This window comes from Phragmites australis, chromosome 13 (genome assembly GCF_958298935.1).
Source record: "Phragmites australis chromosome 13, lpPhrAust1.1, whole genome shotgun sequence".
NCBI classification, from domain to species: Eukaryota; Viridiplantae; Streptophyta; class Magnoliopsida; order Poales; family Poaceae; genus Phragmites; species Phragmites australis.
Genome location: NC_084933.1, coordinates 30,702,224 through 30,722,893, shown reverse-complemented (window position 1 = coordinate 30,722,893; position 20,670 = coordinate 30,702,224). Strand labels below are relative to the sequence as shown.

Below are 20,670 nucleotides of genomic sequence, written 5' to 3'. Positions count from 1 at the left end.
TTAAGTGCAGATTTCAGTCCTGTTTTCAGCTCTTTTATGTGCAGTTTTTAGTCCAGATTTCAGCTGAGTTTGCAGCTCATTTAAAGTGCAGTTTTTAGTCCTGTTTTCAGCTGAGTTTGCAGCTCATTTAAGTGCAGTTTTTAGTCCTATTTTCAGCTGAGTTTGCAGCTCATTTAAGTGCAATACTTACTGAGTTTTGCAGGTGATGGCTGAGCATGGGGGTGGCGGTGGGGTGAGGAATCAACTGAGGTGGACAGCTCACATGTCCAACATGATGCTGCGCCATTTGGTTGCGCTGATTGAAGGTGGAGTGCGGACTGATAAGGGCTTCAAGGAGGTGCACCTAAACACTGTTGCAAGAAAAGTGACTAAGCAGTGCGGTGTAAAGGTAAGCGAGAGTCAGGTGTACAACCACCTTCGCAAGTGGAGATCAAGGTGGGTGAAGATATGCAAGCTGCGGGATATCAGCAGTGTCTTATGGGATGACAACACAAACTCCATCGTACTAGAGGACGAGCACTACAAAGGCCACATCAAGGTTGATGCATCACAACTGAATTCAGTGTGAAACACTTTAATCTATTTTCTGACAAATACCACTTCTATTTGTAGGATCACCCTGTTGATGTTGACTACCTCAACGTTCCTCTCGAGAACTATGAGCATATGGTTTCCATCTTCTCTGTTGGATAGGCCACTGGGAGGTATGCTATGGGCTCCAATGAGCCATTGGGAGCTCCTTCCGATGAGGTGGAGAGCGAAGGCAAGGCTGATCCGATTTTCACTGTCACCAATGCGGGGATTATCTTTCCCGAGGTTATTGGAGAGTCCACGGATGATGACACCAACACCAACACCCCTCCACCGAATGCCTATGAGGAGGCTGCTGTTGGATCGGCAGGGAGGAAAGGGAGGACTCCTCAAGTGGGGCTGGTTCCAAGAGGAAGAGGGCCATGATCATAGAGGATGAGGCCATCGTCTTCAATAGCATAACCGAGGCTGTCAAGGATATGGTAGGTGCAATCAAGGCAACCGTCCACGCTGAGGCACATCCCGATGTGTACAATGCTGCCATGAACCTCCCTGGCTTCTCCGAGGATGCATTGCTGGTCGCACTCGATTGGCTCTACGACCACAAGCCACAGAGCATTGGTTTTGTGCAGATGAGTGCTGAGCATCGTCGTAAGTGGATGAATCGTTGGATCGCCAAGCACTACTTCACTGACTAGTGTGCTTCTCATCTAACCACTAACCTTTTGCATACTTAGTTGGTGGTTGATGGAGATTTCTCCCCCCGCAAGGCTGTAACTATTTATGTAAGATGAAACTGTGGACATCTTCTAAAAGCTAAGCTTAGTACAGGAGGTGGCACTATGGATTGTGATGATGAAGCGCTCTAAAACTTATAAACTGTTGGCTGCTCATGTGATTATTTTGTGTATATGTTGGGGGGGGGGGTCATTCTTAGGTGCAATATGGACATGTGTTTATTGTGCAAATCAAGTTAGTTGGCCAGCTTTCCTTCAACTTGATTCCTGTCTTTGTTAAGAATGGACTGAAGATATGTAATGTCTTGTTCCAGGTTATTTTTTGTTTGTATATTGCTGTCGGAGGGTTAACTCCTATCGCAGGGATTCTGAGAGACCCCTTTTTGAGATTCGGCCGGGGGGATGATTCTGAATATGTTTGCTGGAGAAATAAATGGATATGAATGCAATGGCAGGTGGTGGGGAATGATCTGATGCAGAATGCAGTAAATGCACTGGAGGGATTTTTAGACAGGTTCGGACCGCACTGAGCGTAATACCCTACTCCTACGTGGATGCTATAAATGCCATGAGAATGTCTCTCAGGAATGTTGCTGGTTACAAGAATGTCTGTCTATCCTAGAGCTTCGGGCTCCTTGTTCTTCAACTTCTATGCTTGTACGAAGATGTTCTTCGATCTCTGAGCAAGTGTCTGAGAGTTCGAGCGTTGTCCTTCAATTCACCTTGGGTCACTGAGATTCACCTTCTCTATTCGCCTGTCTTTGTCCGCGCCTACCGGCTGTCTTAAATACCCGCCGGCGATAGCTTGCCCCGAAAGGGAGGGCACGAGTTCCAAGGTGCCATAAATGGAAAAGCAGTCATCATGGCATCTGCGCGAAGTGACGGGGGGTTGAAAACGCGCCCCCTGCCCGGTCTTCAGTCGTCATAATGGCGCTGGCAACAAGCGCCGTGGAGACAGCCCACCGGGTAGCCGCAGAGCGGCCCGGCGTGCCCGTTCGGTCTTGTACACCTGCCACAGCAGGGCGGTAGATGGGGCGCCTCAAGCCTTGCGAAGCTATCCCGAGGCGAGCCGGATAACGTGGGATGGGACCCGTGCATTAAATGTCCCCACGCCCTTCTACCAGAATATGGCAGGGACTGACACCGAGCGTGGTGGGAATAGTTGGAGGTGACAGGCCACACGCGTTCTTAAATGCGGCATCGGGCCTTTCACAAGCTGACACCTCATCGCTGGACCCCTGTGGGGGCCACCGACGGGAGACTCCTTGGGCCGTCGGGGAACCGAGTGCTCGGGGGGTCACTGTTCACCTCCCCGAGCACTCTCTCCCGAAAACGCCCTCTCTTGGTCCTCGGGGAACCGAGTGCTCGAGGGCCACTGTTCACGACCCCGAGCACTCTCTCCCGGAATTGACTGTTCGGATCCTCGGGGAACCGAGTGCTCAGGGGCCGCTGCTCGCAGCCCCGAGCACTCTCTCCCGGAACTACCTTCCCTGGGTCCTCGGGGTACTCGGATGCTCGGGGTCGTCGGGGGACTTAGGTGCTTGGGGGCCACTGTTCACCTCCCCGAGCACTCTCTTCCCGGTCATTTAGTCTTCGCAGATCATCGGGGAATCCGGGTACTCGGGGACCACTGCTTGTAGTCCCGAGCGTCCTCTCCCGGGACTTAGCCTTTTTCGTACCTCGCGGAGATGAACCCCGCGGGAAGGTGCCACGTGACGGATTGCTGGCCTGGCCTCGGGATTCGGGGACCCCTGGTTCCTGATTCACCGACAATTGCACATTAGCCTTATGCTTAAATGTGGTCTGCAAGAGATAATACTGTTTGTTTTGAGGGTTCTGAAGTTACATACTTGCATCAGACCTCCAAAATTTTGACGTATGTGCTAATATCGATTAGCCCATGTAGATAGATAAACACATTGGGTGTGCAGATAACTCAATCAGTTTAGTTTAAAGAAATTTTGGATGCCTAAGTGACCATGTTTAATCCATTGGTGCCTCGTTAGTACGTAATACGTCTCGTTTGTTAGGCAACTTCCAGAGAACCTATGCTAGACTCGAGGTTGAGGATGACCTGTACTAGGTCAGACATCGATAAGGTGAGTTGTTGCGAGACTTCGTTTGGTATTTCACGGAGCGCTAAAACAACATTCCAAGGATCACAGGTGAATCCGTAGTCATCGCCTTCAAGAGAGGGGTCTGAGACCAAAAGATTGTCGAGAAGCTGGCCACCAAGGTAATTCGAATCACTACCGAGCTCTTCGAACTCGCTGACAAATGCGCACAGGCCGTCGAGACCCAAGAGCGTCAGATTGACGTCAAGTCACGGTCAACCTCCGACCAGCCTGCCCCCTCTAAAGGGGTTGGTCGGAAGGAGAAGAGGAAGAACAAACCAAGGAAGGACTGTTCGACGTCATAGCGGTCGAGCAGACCAGCCAACTACGCTAACGCTTTAAGAAAAAGGAGGGAAAGAAGGATCGTAGCTACTTCTCAATCGACCGCACCGATGCCCACGACATGACCGAATTTGGTTAAAATTTAGATGGCTAAAATTTTTCTTTAACGTTTTTAGTTAAATCTCGGATGACCAAATTATTCGTTAAAATTTTTAACCGACTATTTAGTTTGGCCTCGGACCAAACACTATTTTAAATCAAAATTTGACACTATCTTAATTATTTAATCTCTGACCAAATTTTAGTCTGGCTTGTTGGAAAAAAAAATAACAAACAACCCTAGTGTCCACGAATGTGACACATTTGTTCGAAATACATACGCACGTCTGCCAAAATGAGTTTGACAATCGAACGGGCGGAATCTCGCAAGATTCCACGTGGATCCCCTTTCTCCAGACGACGACATTTTTAATTCTGCACGTGGTACTACCGCTCAAACCATGGCTCGCATGGAGGCCCCACCACAAGTGGGCCCACTCGTCATCGACTAGGCGCGCGTCTCACCGTACCTAACGCTCCTCACTTTCTCTCTCTCCTCCGTGTCGAACTCAAACACGAACAGTAGAGCAAAAAAACGTCAAGAAATATCTCTGCTCGTTCGTTCGTCCACCAAGTCGGCGAGATGGCGGGGATCTCTCGCGCGATCAGCGCCTGCGCCGCCGCGTCGCGGCGGAGCCTGGCGGCGGCGGCTTCTGCTGCGGCGCCGCCGAAGGACGCGGCTGAAGCGGGGGTGAGGGCGGCGGCGGCTGCGGCTGCGGCGACCGGGCGCACGGGGCGGGATCGGGAGGACGGTAGGCGTGTGCAGTGGGTGTTCTTAGGGTGTCCTGGGGTCGGCAAGGGCACCTATGCCAGCCGCCTCTCGCAGCTGCTCGACGTCCCCCACATCGCCACCGGCGACCTCGTCCGCGACGCCCTCGCCTCACCCGGCCCCCTCTCCAAGCAGGTAAGACCGCCTCTCTCTTGTGCGTGCGCGTTGTTTCTGACTTGCAACGGATGGTACTCGGTTCCACGAGGACAGTTTTGCATCATGATTTGTACTGACACCAGCGAACATATAGAATCTAAACACTCAGACTTTCGTTTGATGGATCCGCTGTGTATGTGTTAATTGACCAGTAAGCTCCAAGCAATCATTATACGCAGACAAAGGATCACTGTTATATGAGTGGAGTAATCTTACCCGACAGCTGCACCATTACTTGGGTCATCCTCTGCAAAGTGTAAACCTGCTCGTCATCACTGTAATTCTGTGAACGGTCTCCACAATTTGTCGTATGCAACCCGTACACAGAAGACAGAGTGCGTGCTATTGCACAGCTAGGAACCTCTAGCTCTGCAGCGCACAGAGCAGCTGACTGTTTTTCATTCTCAATTGGGCTTATATGAAATAAACCACACTAGTTAGCTTGTAGAATGATCTCAGAAACTATGGGTAAACTCTTAACTGGTATACCCTAACCAGCCTGTAAAAGTCTGTAAACCACTCCTATGGCTGTACCTCAGGCTTATTTGTAAAAGTCCTATTGATGCAATTTACCTATATCACTACAACCCTTTTCTGATCTCTTAGTTTTGTGCCTCTCCACTATAACTGTGTTCAGTCTGCTACATTTTCTTGATTGTGTTGCCTGTGCTTCTTGCCAGCTTGCTGAGATTGTCAATCATGGAAAGCTGGTGTCCGATGAGATAATCATAAATCTGCTCTCAAAGCGCCTTGAAGAAGGAGAAGAAAACGGTGAATTGGGGTTCATCCTTGATGGCTTTCCTCGGACTATAAGACAAGCGGTGAGCTATTTGACCTGACCATAAGAATCTAAAACACATACTTGCCTCTTGTCAGTAAGAATTTATCATTTACCTTTTCATTGAACTGTTTTTTATCATATTTGAGGTGGATTTAAGTAGCATCCTTAAATGTGCAGTCTCTCAAGCTAATAATGTGTAACATGATTGTTGTGGTAGGATTAATTTTAGTATTTGAGCATACTGGTGCACTCTTTATCTTCTCAATTTGGTCATTATTGAAAATTTTATAGTTGTCTCATAGATCACTAGCCCCAACAAACATATTAATCACGCACAAGTTTGTATGGCTTGCATAATTTGACTTTGATGTACATTTCAGCAATCAACAATAGAATGGTACCCCTGGGTTTCTTTTGCATATATCATGGTTGACATTTGAAACCAGTAAACATCAACTAAGTGTTAAAAACTTACCACCATAATATTTGTGAATTCCAAACATAATTATATCATGTGTTCTGTTAGGAAATACTTGAAGGTGTCACAGATATTGATCTGGTGATCAATCTCAAACTCCGAGAAGAAGCTCTGCTTGCTAAATGCCTTGGTAGAAGGATGTGCAGCCAATGTGGAGGAAACTTCAATGTAGCCGACATTGATATTGAGGGTGAGAATGGCGCTCGAATGTACATGCCACCACTAATGCCTCCTCCGCAATGCGAGTCAAAGCTAGTTACTAGGTCTGATGATACCGAAGAGGTGGTAAAGGAGCGGTTACGTGTTTACCATGATTTGGTACGTTCCAGTGGCCTGACATTCTCTTTTGAGGGTTTTTATTGGTTTACCTTACATATATGCCATCTGAATATTCCACTTTTGCTAGTTTGGTACTATGTGAGTAATAGATTTTTGATAAATAGTTCAATTAGCCTATTTTTTGTATAAAAGCTGGATGCCTATGTGTGAAATCCTCAAACATGGTACTGAGCTTTAGCAGCTTTAGCATCGTGTTTTTAGTCTATATGGTGAATATTCTGACAAAATTATATGGTGAATACTCACAATCATGTAGTTGATTTGCCATTCGAAGTTATTTGTATCGTTTCAGATTCAGTAAGGCATGTACTTCTCTCAACACCTGTATTATAGAACCCTTAGGTGTTGGATACTTTCTTATACTACTGACGCTAGCATAATTGTTCACTGTGGCATCACGATTTCCTTTCTAAGTAAGCTGTCATCTTTGCAGAGTGAGCCTGTTGAGGAATTCTACCGAGCACGGGGCAAACTCTTGGAGTTCAATCTACCAGGTGGAATACCTGAATCATGGCCCAAGTTATTGCAAGCCTTGAATTTAGAGGACCCTGACAATAAGAGATCTGCAGCAACATGATCTTTGTTTTAGGAATGCGCACTACACATTTGTAGCCTATGTCAGAAGTAGTTAATTGATGGGCATTCCTTGTATCTCTAGGAATAGGTCATTGGGGGCTCTAAATTATTTTGGTGTAGCACTCACTTGTATAGTTGTTTGATCATCGATGGGCAAGATCGATGAGTTAGTGCTGGTTGTCGTTCTCAAATGAAGAGCCTGTAAAAGGCAAGAAATAATTATCAACGCTTTTGAGACGTTCATTGTAGCCTGTATCATACATAGTGCAATTGTGCTTTGTCAAAAGAGATAAGACATGGCAAGCATTCTGATGAAATCAATCAGGATGTCATTGAAAAATGTCAGGTACTTGTTGATGCTTTTATTACTTGCATGAATTCCGTGCTCAAGCGGTGTGTGGTACTGCATACGACAAATCAGCATAAAAAAATGCTGGGTGCCAACTGATTGTATGCATTCAACTTGTGTGAATATGATCCGATGTGTGCCGGGTGTATCTAAGATTCTAATCTTGTTGCTGCCGGTACGCCCTTACCTGGAGGGTGTCCCAGCATGGTGCCTACACCCTAAGAATGAGAGATTGAACTGGTCACATACGTAACTAGAGGAAATTAACATGATTACGGTTGTTCGTATGATCCAACATCACTTCATGGCCGGCCTTTACGGCCATAGATAGACGCACTTTGCATTCCCTTCCCTTCTGCTGCATGGCCGGGTCGTTATTTCAACTTTCAAATACTGACCACGGCAGATTCACTTCCCTACGCAACGATTCCCTTCCGAAAACTCTAGTAATAATTGTTGCGACGTACACTGCATGTTCGAATTATCCTACAAAATTTCAAACTCTGATATGCTCGATAGAGGGAGAGTGAAAAAGGAGAAATGTTGTCGACGTGGGTAGGAGTTTAAAAATCCGACAAGAGGGGGGCTTCTGGTGGGGGTCAAGAATGATCTATTGGAATTGCAACAATGGGAGCTTCACCAATTCTGTATCCAAATCATGGTGAGATCGAGGATCACTAACCTCATATGAGAGTTCATCACAGTCTATGACTCTACAGACCACAGGACATCCAAGGAGTTCATCTGTGAATTGGAGGCAATTTGTGACAGGGTGTCACTAACTTTACTTCTTGGAGGTGATTTTAACCTCATTAGAGAGCCCTAGGACAAAACAATGAGAACTCAGATAAGAACCTGATGGACCTCTTTAATAGTTCCATTGATAATTTTCACTTAAGAAGTAAAAAGAGCTGGATCCAAATATACTTAGACCAATAAACAACTAATGCCAGTGATGGTGAAACTAGATAGGTTCTTTAATGTCCAATAATTGGAAACGGCATTTTTCATTGTGTCATACATGGAGCTTGACTATGATTAGCTCAGACCATAGTCCAATTTTCTTGGACTCAGGGGAGTCTAGGATACAAAGATGCAAATACTTTACCTTTGAAAGACAGTGGCTTCTTGCTGATAATTTCAAAGAGAAGGTTTGTCAAAGGTGGTTGGAGAATAAAGGAAGAAGACATGAAAATGCCTACTCTATGGATAAATGATATGGAAGCCTCTGTGACACCAAACAATTCATTACAAGATGGCATAGGCAGAAGATGGGTGAATAGAACAAGTACAAACAAGATTTGCTGGCTCAGATTGCTATGCTTACTCTGATGGGTTATCCAAGATGAATTGGAAAAATAGATACATGCTAGAAGAGAATCTTGAAAAAAATTATCTCCATCGAGGAGATCTTTTGGAAGCAAAAATATGGAAGGACTCTGGAAAAAGAGAGGGATAATAGTACCATATTCTTCCACCTTTTAGCAAATGGGAGAAGGAGGAATAACCTGATTCTGTCTATAGAGACCGATCAAGGTCAGGTCACCTCTCAATCCCAAATTAGGGACTATATCTATGACTTCTACAAAAATATCTTTGGAGCTGATTCAAGAGATGGCTTGATGCTTGTTGATTCCTTCTGGGATAATCATAATAGGTTGCCAAATGAAGCTATAGACACTCTGGTCCAACTCTTCTCTGTCCAAGAGATTGAGAATGCATTCAGGGACATGAAAGAAGATTCTGCCTTTGGGTCTAATGGTTTCACGGCCACTTTCTTCAAGGTCTTATGGGACTATGTCAAGAAGGACTTATTTGACATGTTCAATGACCTACATGCAGGGAGGCTTGATCTCAAAAGGCTCAATTATGGGGTGATAACTCTGATTCCTAAAGTCACAAAGGCCAACACCATTAAATAGTTCAAACCTATTTGTTTTCTCAATATGGACTTCAAAGGTTTCACCAAGATCCTCAATAATAGACTTACCCAATGACCAAGGAGATTATTGATCAAAGCCAAATTGCCTTCATCAAATGTAGAAATACCCTAGAGAGTGTGGTGACTCTTCATGAAATCATTTATGAATTAAGAAGAACAAGAAAGCAAGATTTGCTGGTGAAGACGGACTTTAAAAAACTATGACAAGGTAAAGTGGAGTTACCTTGAAGGAGTCATGAAAGGAAAAGGATCCCTCCCCAGGTGGATTGATTGGATTATGCAATCTGTAAAGGGAGGTAGAGTTTGCATTAACATTAATGATCAAATGGGGCTATTTTTTTAGAATCTACCAGTGGCTAAGGCTGGGTAACCCTCCCTCCCCACTGTTATTTAACATTGCAGCATATGATCTTAATGCTTTGATGGATAAAGCATCTTCTAAAGGTCAATCACCTGATTCCAGGAGGGATCACTCATGTCCAGTATGCTAATGAGACAATATTGATGATTGATAGCTCTGACAGCTCTATTCTCAACCTTAAGATCATATTGTACTTCTTTGAATGACTTTTTTACTCAAAATAAACTTCCACAAAAGTGAGGTATTTGCCTTTGGAATGGAACAGGATGAACAATATAAGGTGGTCAACATGCTCAACTGTAAACTTGAGATGCTACCTCTGAAATATCTGGGTATCCCTGTCTCTGATCATCACCTTGGCATCACTGCATCCTTTGATGTCGTAACAAAAATGAGTAAAAGGGGTAAAAACCTGACCTATGGGGACAAATTGACTCTGACAAATTCATGCCTAACTAGTTTGCCCATGTATATTATGGAATTTTACCTCCTTCCTAGAGGGGTATACAAGAAGATGGACTACATCATATCTCCTTTCTTTTGGAGTAGGGCTGAGGATGTAAACAAATATCATTTAACTAAATAGGAAGCTATTTGTAGGACTAAGGACTATGATGGTCTTGGTATTTTAAACAAAATAATCATAAGTAAGTGCCTACTTATCAAATAGATTGGGAAGATATACTCAGGAAAGGAGGAACCTTGACTCAAACTCCTCAAAGCCAAATACATGCAAGATGGCAACTTCTTCACCTTCAAACAGAGAGGAACCTCTTAATTCTGTCAAGACTTACACAAGGTCAAACATCTTTTCCAATAGGAAGCTATATATAAAGTAAATAGATGTAACAAAGTATTCTTTTGGAAAGATATGTGGTTGGGAGAGACTCCACTCAAAGTCCAATTTTGTGCCCTGTTCAATGTTGGGTTGATAATGAATGAGAGATTCTTTTTAACAGATGTTTGATAGAAAATGAATTGCTCCAATGGGAGGAGCTGATGCACAAGCTGCAAAATGTTCAGCTGAATGAGTCTGAAGATGAAGTGGATTGGGCTCTAGACAAATCAAGGAGATTTGCCACTAAGTCCTTATATAGGTTTTTGACTTTTGAGGGGGTCTTCAGCAAGGGAGCTAAGAAGATCTGGGCTACTAAACTACCTCTCAGAATCAAGATATTTTTATGGCATTGCTACTTCACAATAAACTCTCAGTGGCGTCCTCCCTTAAGAAGAGGGGCTGGAAGGGCAGTAAACATTGCTGCTTGTGTGGTAAAACTGAGGATATCAACCATATCTTTTTTGGGTGTGTACTTGCACAGTTGTCATTGAGTGTTCTGAAAGAAGCCTTCGGCTGGAATGGCTTTCCTACCTCGGTAGCCGACTTATGAGCGAGTTGGCTTCCGAAACTGTTTAATATCACTCAAAATCTAGGGATTTTCCTCTTTGCAGATATAGCTTAGGCTCTGTAGAGGACGAGGAACACAATGACGATCGAGAAGAGGTTCCCCAAAAGGCCTAATAAAGTTTTGATCCTCGCTATATCGTTCGTGCAGAAATATGGCATCCTCCTACGTGATGACAATAAGTTGAAGGTGGACAATACCTCTGCTCAACTCCGGGAGTGGCTACGTGGCTTCACTCCTAATCCCAGCCCTGAATCATTGTAGCAACTGTCTAGTTCGCTGGTATCCCCACCTCATTATGTTCTTATTTTGGTGAATTACTTGTCTACTCGTGTGGTTATGAACTTGTTTAATGACTTTCAATACTAATCGAGTTAATCTCTGTTAAAAAAATCCGACCAGATTAGAAATCACGTCCACACGATCCAATTCAGCACCACACCAAAAATTCTAGGAAAAATCACGGAGGAATGTAGTACACTGCCAAATCATCGTGCAAACTTTCAAAGTGGAATAAATTCGGCAGAGGGAGCAGGAAAAATGAGAAATATTCACCGGGTGGCCGTTATTTCAATACCGACCACCCCTTTTCCTGTTCTCCTCCCTCTTTTTTTGAGATTAAAAAACGGCCAGATCAGATCGTCTCGCTACGATCGTTCATAGACAAGCGAGTGCCTGTCCTCAAGAAGCTTCCTGCTTCCAATGAGAAGAACACTGGGACTGTTGATGGGACATGCATCTCGCCGGAGAAGAACACTGGGTCGGTGTTCAGTTCACCAACCACGGCAAATCACCTGTATACAATCCAAATCACCACCGAAAATTCTAGTTTCCGAAGAAATGGGCATGGGACGAGTGATCCTGGAGGGCAGAGGCAGATGCAGCAAATCTGGTCGGTGCGCTACGCCGGCTCCGAGCTCTACAGGTCTGATACAGGAGGCATGCAGCCATGGCACTGATCAGTGATTTGAGGCTAAAACTTGCTGGTAATTTCATGGTGTTTAAACGCTCAACTTGTTCGATATGGTAACAACAAAGTACCGACTCATAGCGTCGCCAAGCACGTAGCAGGTGCAGAGCAGGAAACTAAGACGTATCTTGGATGTTTCTGGATTCTTCGCTGCTTCGTACTATTTCACAGAAACAGGATGCAACAACTGTTGCTATTTCATCAAGGCAGATCTAATCATTCCGTTAGACTAGGGGTACAGCCAAATCACTATTTCACACCGAAGATTCGAAGACGGGGGTGTAGCTCATATGGTAGAGCGCTCGCTTCGCATGCGAGAGGCACTGGGTTCGATTCCCCGCACCTCCATTTCATTTTTTTTGCTAGAAATTTTCTCTTTAAACTTTAACTGCTGTAACTTCTAGATGAAAACTGTTTATTTGGGTCTTCCTTGCGTAAAAAGGCCTAGTGATACTGATACGGAAGTTCTGGGCCGCTGCTCTTTATCTGTCCTCTCCCAGGCCCAGCCCGCGTAAAAAAGCCATCAAACGCATTGCAACTGCAACTTCTCGAGCGTTTCACAGAGCACGTCACACGCGTTACAACGAAGGCAGTAACCGCCTGGTCCGTAATCCCGGCATAACTCTCTTACCCATTGAGTTCAGTCCAAACTCCAAACACCCCCCTGAAATCATCTCAGGCGTTCCTGCTCCAGTACAGTTTGGCTTCTTTTCTGCTACAAAAGGCAGCCAGCCAGCCAACATCTCTACTGTCCACCTACGTTACGTTGCTAGCAAAAAGCCATAATTTGGTGAAGAATGTTCTGTAGTGGCTACTACTAGGGTGCTAGGAATTTGGAAGGGTGATTTTGCTAGGGATTAGGAATGATCATTCCCCTCTCATTTTCCAGGCTTCAAGTGTTGGAAGACAAAAAAGGAAGAGGCTAGTGGCAGTCCTACTCCAACATAATGCAGCAAAAAAAGAGATGCCGCAGGCACTTCCCAAAGTGCCGCATCTACAAGTAGAATTTCTGGAGTGGACCTGAGCCTAGGGGTGCTTCTGATTCATTCGTGTGTGCAAGCAAGGGGCAGAGTGCCGGTGAAAAGGCTCCTCGATGGAAAGCGCATGATTTTGGACCAGTGACACTGTGCGGATTTTTCGCATATAGTTCTATTTCACACAACATTAGAGATACACTACATTCGAGCACATTCAAAAGATTTATTTCAGCACTTTTCATGTGACAGTTCTGGTGTTGCATGCTCTGCAGCATATGCACAAGCGAGCACAATCACTCGCAACAGTATGTCCTTTTTCCAAGGCAGAATAGTGTATTCTGCTCGGTAGAAATGGCATGACCGGCCACTGCTGGGAGGGGCCCGGGACCTCGGGTTGTGCCCGGAAATGACTAAATGAGGACGACACGCCGGCAGCTACGGGACGGCAACGCCAAATCTGTCTAGTACTAGCTAATGTCTAGCGACTAGTTAGCTTAAGCACCTACTTAAAGGCTAATACTAACGATTACTCTTCATCTTTTGTCATCTCCAAGCCCAACTGAAAGAAGTAACGGGAAATGAGGAGGAGATGGCGCAAAGAAGGGAACACAAGCAGATGGTACATTAAGGGTATGCTTAGTTGTATAATAGAGTTTGTATCGTATAGTCTGATTGAGTGGAAGCATGTTGAAAAAGCCGTTTAGCTCTTGAAAAGAGTGTTTGATTGGTTGCACAAGCGAATACTTTGAATCTATAAAGTTAGTTGCATGTATAAGCGGATGCAATGATCTTATAATTTGAGACTGATGAGTGAGTCACATTGATACTGTACCTCATGTAACCTATATTCGTCTAATTTGAATGTGAGTAAAGTTCAATTTAGACATATCATATTGCTAGAATAACTCATACAGGTTGTATCCGTGGTGCAAACAATCAAATATATTTTTATAAGAGAAAAGATAAATAGACATAAGTTTCTCGTATATTCAGACTTAAATGCAGCAAATCAGAACTGACCCTAAACGTGAGTGAGCCTGGCTCTGCCACTCTCCCGTCCCCTCCCCTGAGATGGGGTGAGGAGCTCAGCCCCCATTCACATGGAACACTCTGCCACAGGCCGAGCCTTGCACTGCACACTCACTCCCCCCTCGTTGAAACGCTCTGCTTCTGGCTGGCTTAAACCGACGGGGAAAACGATCGAAAAGGCTCGCACCAAAACAAACGCCGTGCCGTGGCATGTAAATACGGGCCACCGCCTCGGCCGCGCCCGCACCCAACCACACCGCCACCCTCGCATTGTCGCATCCCAATGCCCAGCGCCAGCGCGTCAACCCGAACACCGTAGCCTGCTCATCTCATGTCGGCCAACACCGTAGCCAAGCCAGCCCCCATGTCCGCCTCCTCTGACCCCTCGCCCTCCTCCTCCGCCGCCGCCTCCCCGCTCGCGCTCCTCCGCCCGCACCCGCACCTCACGCTGCCCTCGCCGGCCTCCGCGCCCGCGCCGCCGCCGCCGTCCCCGGCGTCGGCTCCGAGGGACTACCGCAAGGGCAATTGGACCCTTCACGAGACGCTCATCCTCATTACCGCCAAGAGGTTGGATGACGATCGCCGGGCTGGCGGGGGAGGCGGAGTGGCCGCGGCCGGGTCACCGACGACGCCGCGGTCGGCGGAGCAGCGGTGGAAGTGGGTGGAGAACTACTGCTGGAACCACGGGTGCCTCCGCAGCCAGAACCAGTGCAACGATAAGTGGGACAACCTCCTCCGCGACTACAAGAAGGTCCGAGACTACGAGACCCGGGTCACCGCCACCGCCACCGCCACCGCCGGCGGTGGCGGTGCTGGGGCGCTCCCGTCCTACTGGACCATGGAGCGGCACGAACGGAAAGACCGCAATCTCCCCACCAACCTCGCGCCCGAGGTGTTCGACGCGCTCACGGACGTGCTCTCCCGCAGGGCCGCGCGACGCGGGGGCGCAGCGATCGTGGCCACCCCGCCTCCTCCACCACCTCCTTCCCCTCCGAAGTCTCTCCTCGCGCATCCTCGCCCTCAGCCTCCGCCGTCGCTGCCACTTCCGCCGGCGGTGGCGCCGCCGGCGACGTCGGTTTCCGGTATGGTCGGCGCGCGCCCGTACTTAATACCAGCAGCTGTTACATCTATCCATCCGTCTATTTACTGTTCGTGCAACTGACACGTGGGGCCGTAGGGTGCGATGAGCTTATTTATGCCAAGCGTTATGATTGGGGGGGATCGGAGACTCGCGTGGGGTTGAGTTGGTGTAATTATTTACCTCTGCGGGGGGTCGCTTTTAACTTTTTACTGTGGGTTCCCGGTAGTGGTAATAATGCTGCGAGAATAAAGCTGCGTTCACCGGCGCAGCTCAGCTCATGCATGGCAAAGTAGGTGCCGTATCCTGCTAGTTTACGGGGGGTTTACTGAAAAATTATGGGTCACCGCTCACTCGTCTTCTGCTGCTGCTGCAAAGAAACAAAGGTTGCAATCACTTTGTAAAGGCTTTGGCGAGATCCATTTGTAAAAGCCTGAAAGGTTGGAGCAACTGTGCAAGCATGGAAGAAGCTAAAGCACCTTTTGTTATCCTCATGCATGTAGCTGTACGATCTAGCTGCATATCTGACAGTTGTTTTTGCTAAATGCTGTAGTGTACATTGAGCTCAAGAAGATGGAGTGACGCCTTGTGACTCACTGTGTTACGTTTTGATGATGTAGCTGAGGAGCTGTCTGGCTCGTCGGAGTCCGGGGAGGAGGGTTCGGACGGCGAGCCGGAGCCGAAGCGCCGCCGGCTCAACCGGCTAGGGTCCAGCGTGGTGCGTAGCGCCACTGTGCTGGCGCGCACCCTGGTGGCGTGCGAGGAGAAGCGGGAGCGGCGGCACCGGGAACTCCTGGACCTGGAGGAACGGCGGCTGCGGCTCGAGGAGGAGCGCACCGATGTGCGGCGCCAGGGCTTCGCGGGGCTCATCTCGGCCGTGAACAGCCTGTCCAGCGCAATCCACGCGCTCGTCTCCGATCACCAGAGCGGCGAGTCCTCCCGGTGATTCGTGTCGTCAAAGCCGGAGCTCGACCAAACTGGGCCGGTCAATGCTGGAAACTCAAAGATCGACCCGTCTGCATAGCTAGCATTTGCAATCCGGCTCCCGGGACAACCGAGATGTAAATAAGGTGATTAATTGTTGCGACGTTTGGAGGCTGTGACTAGAAATTTTTTGGAGGTACATCGCATGCATGTTTGCTAGGTATCTTCCCCTGTGTATTTTTTTTTGTGCACTTGACTGAGAGCGAGCAATGGTGTTGGTGTTACAGCATCCCCTAGCGATTCTACTGCCGGCCCAGAATTCTTTCGCAAAGTGATTTTCTTTCATGATTTATATCACGAAGGAATTTTTTCTCATGACAGAATTCTCTTTATTTTTTTCTTCACAAATCCCTTAAAAATAAATAAATAAATAAAATGAGAACCGAAAAAGTAATGAAATAAAAGGAATATGGTGGAGAATACTCTTATGATTGATGGATTTCTGCTGCTTCTGTTGCCTTTCTTGGGTTCTGAGTTTGTCGTGGACGACGATCATTAGAGGCACAAAGGAGAGGAGCCTCGCTGTCATGGGATCTCCCGCGTGGCCTCTGTGTTCCCCTGCGCTCAGCTGGGCTGCATGCAGGAACTCCACTGCTTCTGCCATTGCTTTCTTGTATTGGATGTAACCAAAGGGCATGCATTGTTTCCTTGCTTGATAAGTTTTGGCAAGGCAAATCTTATTAGAAGAGAGCTAATTTGATTTTCTCTCAAAAACAACAAAATACTAACTCATCTTGCTCAAATTCAAAACCAGCAAAGAGACTAAACATACTTATACGCTAACCTCTAAGCAAAGCAAGGTAAGAATAAGCAAGAAAACCAAACACAACAAGTTCTAGCTCTCTTCCCGTGGAATGGCGCTTTTGCCCTCGGGTATCGTACGTATATCAGCTGGACGATTGTTTATGTAGTTACGACACCTTTGTCTCTATGAACGTTACATTATCTTGTAATATGTTGTCAATTGTCCAGCTGTACGTATATCACTTTGGTGTTCTCCGGCCGTCTATATGTAGTTACGACACCTTTGTCTATCAGAACGTTACATTATCTTGTAATATATTGTCAATTGTTATATAATTAAAATCTCATTAAAAAAATTAGAAATACAAATCTATTAAAATAAATTTTGAATTAAACATATATATACTTTGATTAATTATTGATTAAAACTTATAAAATTTAACTTTTTAAAAATAAAACATGACTTATATTCTTTAAGTGAGGGAATACTTCTTTTGTTTATCTCTCCTCCCTTTCTTTTGTTGCATCTCATTCTGTCGTATTATATCTGCAAGCACCGGATTTCTGTATTGGCTGCTATTGTATCATTACCAAGTACAGTACCTAAAAGCGAATCCTTAAAAAAATAGTTGAAAGTACTGCAAATTTCTGTATCATTATCGATCGAATTACATTAAAAGTATTTGGTAGAGATGTTCTTTGTGTTGGCGCCCGGCCGGGCAGCAAATGCACGGGCGGGTGCAAGCTCGCAGCAGCCGGCCGGCACACGGCGGACGCACCACGTACGCGCTCGTCGTGCCCAGACCATGACCAGATAGAGATGCATGCATGAAGCGGCCAATGCGCACAATAGCAGCTTAACTTAGCCCGATCCAGGACAGGAACACAACACGACGACACGTAAGAGACAGACGCGCATGACCGCATGCACGAGCTGCCGCATGTTAAATGCACCCGTCCCGTCTCAGTGTGTCTATTATCTTAACATTTAAAAAGAAAAAAGAGACATAATGCGATATAAGTCACAAAATTACTATATTAATCTAAAAAATCTAGATCACTTATTGTTATAAACATCTAACGGTCTAGATTTAATAAAAAAATTCATATCAACTACGATTAATAATTTAGGTAATTTCGAAATTAAAATATATGAAAGATTAACTCTTTGATTTCCACACAAATAGTAAAGCAAGATATCTAAACAAAGAGTCTAAATAAAAGAAATAAATAATAAAATGACTAATTTTTAATAAAAAGTTGTCATAATAAAAATATTACCGTAAGACTAGCCATGTTATTAACATGAACCACTACTAGTTACAAACTCCTTCTAAGAAAAATACTATATTTCAGACGTTTGTTTTTTCTTATTCTTTTTTCAGTCGGCGACTATGATCCAACGGCTCACATGCGTCTTTAATCTTCTAACGCCCACCTCTTGGTCTCTTTCTCTCTCTGCAGAAGCATTTTGCGCTTGTTTGGCCCAATGGCGCCTGCCTCCTATTTTTGGCAGCTCTCCTGCCGCCAGATCTGCTCCCATCACTCGTCACCATGCTAACCGCTCTTTGTTCATCGCCACTGTCACCAATCCCGCCCACCTGCTGCCCGTGGTGCCGCCGCCGCCTCGACACACTGCCACGCCGCCACCCACCGCCTGTTCGTCCGTCGCTCCAATCTCCCTGTAACCCCAGGATCTCCAGTGAATCTCTAACGCCGACACATTCACATGGTCGTATGGAAACTTGAACTTTAGGAAGTGTGAACTACTAAACATTCCCAGATATTTATCTTTTTTCAAATCTGTTTCCCATTTCCTTATGCCAAACGGAAATATCAGTTCTTACAGATTCCAGTTCGAGATAGCAGAAGAAAAAGCAAAAAAACATAGGTAAAGGGAAGATACTAACGAAATCTAATCTACGCAGATATAAAACGACGAACCAAAAATAACCGCCACTTGTAGCTACCAGATCATAGATAGATTATCATGGATGTGTGTGTGTGTGTGTGTGTGTGTGTGAGAGAGAGAGAGAGAGAGAGAGAGAGAGAGAGAGAGAGAAACTGGTGTGCTACGCCTGGTGTGTGTGTGTGGTGTGGTTTGTTTGTTCTTCTTGACCTGGTGTGCTACGCCTTATACCCTTCGCCCGACGATTAGCAACTTGGAGCTGCTTCCTTTCTTTTCTCCACTTCACCTGGCTTTACGAAAGGATCAACCAGGAAAAGGCAGGCATCACGGATGAGCTCCCAGCCTTTCGGTAATCTTGCAGTCCAGAGCATGGAGACGGTACATGCATGCATGCGAGAAAAATTGCCAAGGTCTCTGCGTTCTTTTGACGTGTGACGAGAGTGCCCTCTCCTCGCCGGCCGGAGTGGGGCCCAGTTGTACGTCGGTCGTAGCGACTAGGAGAGAGAGATTGAGAAATGCGTGCAGCCTGGAGCTGGAGACGGGCGGGTGGACCGCTGCGTTGTCGGCTTCCGCCCATCTAGTCCCAGGACCTTTGATTTGTCCGTTCCGCCACTGATCCCCACAGGGGTAGGGGCAGTCTGGTCTTTTCGCGCCCGCAAGGCTACACGTCTTGCTGCAGAGGGAGGTTGGGCATTTGGGGCAGTTGGGCGCCGCCGCTGGATTGGACCGGACTGGTTAGTAATTTGGGAACAGCACCACTGGATGGTCGTCGTATGTCTATAGGTGAATCTCAAAACGATTGATTTTACCTAATAAAAAATTATCTTACATAATTATTATTTGACATATCTGTACTACTTAAAAACGTCTATGGTTACTGTTTCGCTCGTCCGACGTCCGTTCCCGAAAATCTCGTCCACCCCTGCGTTCCGCTCCGCTCCCCGCATGGGCCTGCGTCGCACGCTCCCGCACTCCCACGTGGGCTCACTTCTTGTGTGCTGCTGCTCGCTGGCAACGCGCGCTCCCGTGTTACTACGTACGAAACATATACCTCAAACTAGTATACTACAATTAATGTTGAGTAAATATCATCATCATTTTGAAATTCAGGTTGAAGATAAATAATGTTCATCCAGACGATGCTGTAAGAAGATGAATCTACAACACCGCTGTACAGAATAAATTTCCGTAATTTGGTGATCACAGGGAACAAAAGTGCTAAGCACGGCTGGAAACAGGATGGATGAACAACCAACCATGCTTTTCTCGTGGGTGACACCAGTGGTGAGTGTACTTAGGCAGCCAGTAGTAGCTTACACATAGTGGCTGAGTTACACAAAGAACAAAGGGCGAGCCTGAACTGAAACAACAAGAGTTACTCTCTTTTTAGTTAGATACAAAGAAAACACAAGCACCAGTACACACCCACAGCACACTCAAGGTTTACACGAACCCACCTCACGTCTATGGCACACCTAGAAACACACGTACCACCATGGATACGGATACGCGATTAAAACATTCTACAAAATCAGATTAAATCATTGTGTATCAAAGCAAGGTCTGAGTAGAATGAATTACAAAAATGCTTGACAATGGAGAGAATCAGCCAAACTGGTCTACGGTGTCCACACCAACGGTGATGATTTTGGGTGGACACAGATGGTGGTGAACGTGTGGATATCACCTTTAGGTGTCAGAAAAGGCCTGACAATCTCGGCTGTCACCGCTCTCAGGGCCGTAGTCTACTAGTCTAAGTCCTTGACCGGAGAGAGATGCCATATGTCATCCATACCCCATTACCCCGTAGCTGCCTGCCTGCCCAGCTCTATTTCCTCCTCAAAATACCTCTCTCTTTTAGCTTTCACTCTGAGAATCCTTCTTTATAGTCGGTACTTAATAGATGACGTTTGTTCTACAATATTCAAAATATATGATGTTTTATGATTTTTAAGATAAATTTGATTTAGATTTTTCAGTTTTACTCCTCTATTAAATAATTTTATTTCTAATTCAAGATTTGTTTCTCATGCAATGAATAATATTAATATTAGATAAGATA

General features: G+C 46.0%; 2 protein-coding genes and 1 non-coding gene across 3 annotated transcripts; all 3 read left to right on the top strand.

The window, feature by feature from the left end:
* Nucleotides 1-4,249: 4,249 nt before the first annotated feature.
* On the top strand, nucleotides 4,250-7,105 carry LOC133889377 (probable adenylate kinase 6, chloroplastic). Its single transcript, XM_062329914.1, has 4 exons — nucleotides 4,250-4,667; nucleotides 5,369-5,509; nucleotides 5,996-6,265; nucleotides 6,720-7,105. Exons 1-4 carry the CDS (start codon nucleotides 4,347-4,349, stop codon nucleotides 6,861-6,863), a joined length of 876 nt encoding a protein of 291 aa, XP_062185898.1. The 5' UTR covers nucleotides 4,250-4,346; the 3' UTR covers nucleotides 6,864-7,105.
* Nucleotides 7,106-12,162: 5,057 nt separating this feature from the next.
* TRNAA-CGC (transfer RNA alanine (anticodon CGC)) lies at nucleotides 12,163-12,235 on the top strand. The gene has a single exon. It is a non-coding gene; the product is annotated as a tRNA-Ala (tRNA).
* Nucleotides 12,236-13,874: 1,639 nt separating this feature from the next.
* Nucleotides 13,875-16,172, top strand: LOC133888953 (trihelix transcription factor ASR3-like). Its single transcript, XM_062329358.1, has 2 exons — nucleotides 13,875-14,975; nucleotides 15,592-16,172. Exons 1-2 carry the CDS (start codon nucleotides 14,225-14,227, stop codon nucleotides 15,915-15,917), a joined length of 1,077 nt encoding a protein of 358 aa, XP_062185342.1. The 5' UTR covers nucleotides 13,875-14,224; the 3' UTR covers nucleotides 15,918-16,172.
* The last annotated feature ends 4,498 nt before the right edge of the window (nucleotides 16,173-20,670 follow it).

Excerpts from the sequence above, each read along its gene's own strand:
- LOC133888953 (XM_062329358.1), top strand. The coding sequence starts at position 14,225 with ATGTCGGCCAACACCGTAGCCAAGCCAGCCCCCATGTCCGCCTCCTCT. Across the intron at positions 14,976-15,591 it reads GCCGGCGACGTCGGTTTCCG|CTGAGGAGCTGTCTGGCTCG; the intron begins GTATGGTCGGCG and ends TTGATGATGTAG.
- LOC133889377 (XM_062329914.1), top strand. The coding sequence starts at position 4,347 with ATGGCGGGGATCTCTCGCGCGATCAGCGCCTGCGCCGCCGCGTCGCGG. Across the intron at positions 4,668-5,368 it reads CCGGCCCCCTCTCCAAGCAG|CTTGCTGAGATTGTCAATCA; the intron begins GTAAGACCGCCT and ends GCTTCTTGCCAG. Across the intron at positions 5,510-5,995 it reads CTCGGACTATAAGACAAGCG|GAAATACTTGAAGGTGTCAC; the intron begins GTGAGCTATTTG and ends GTGTTCTGTTAG.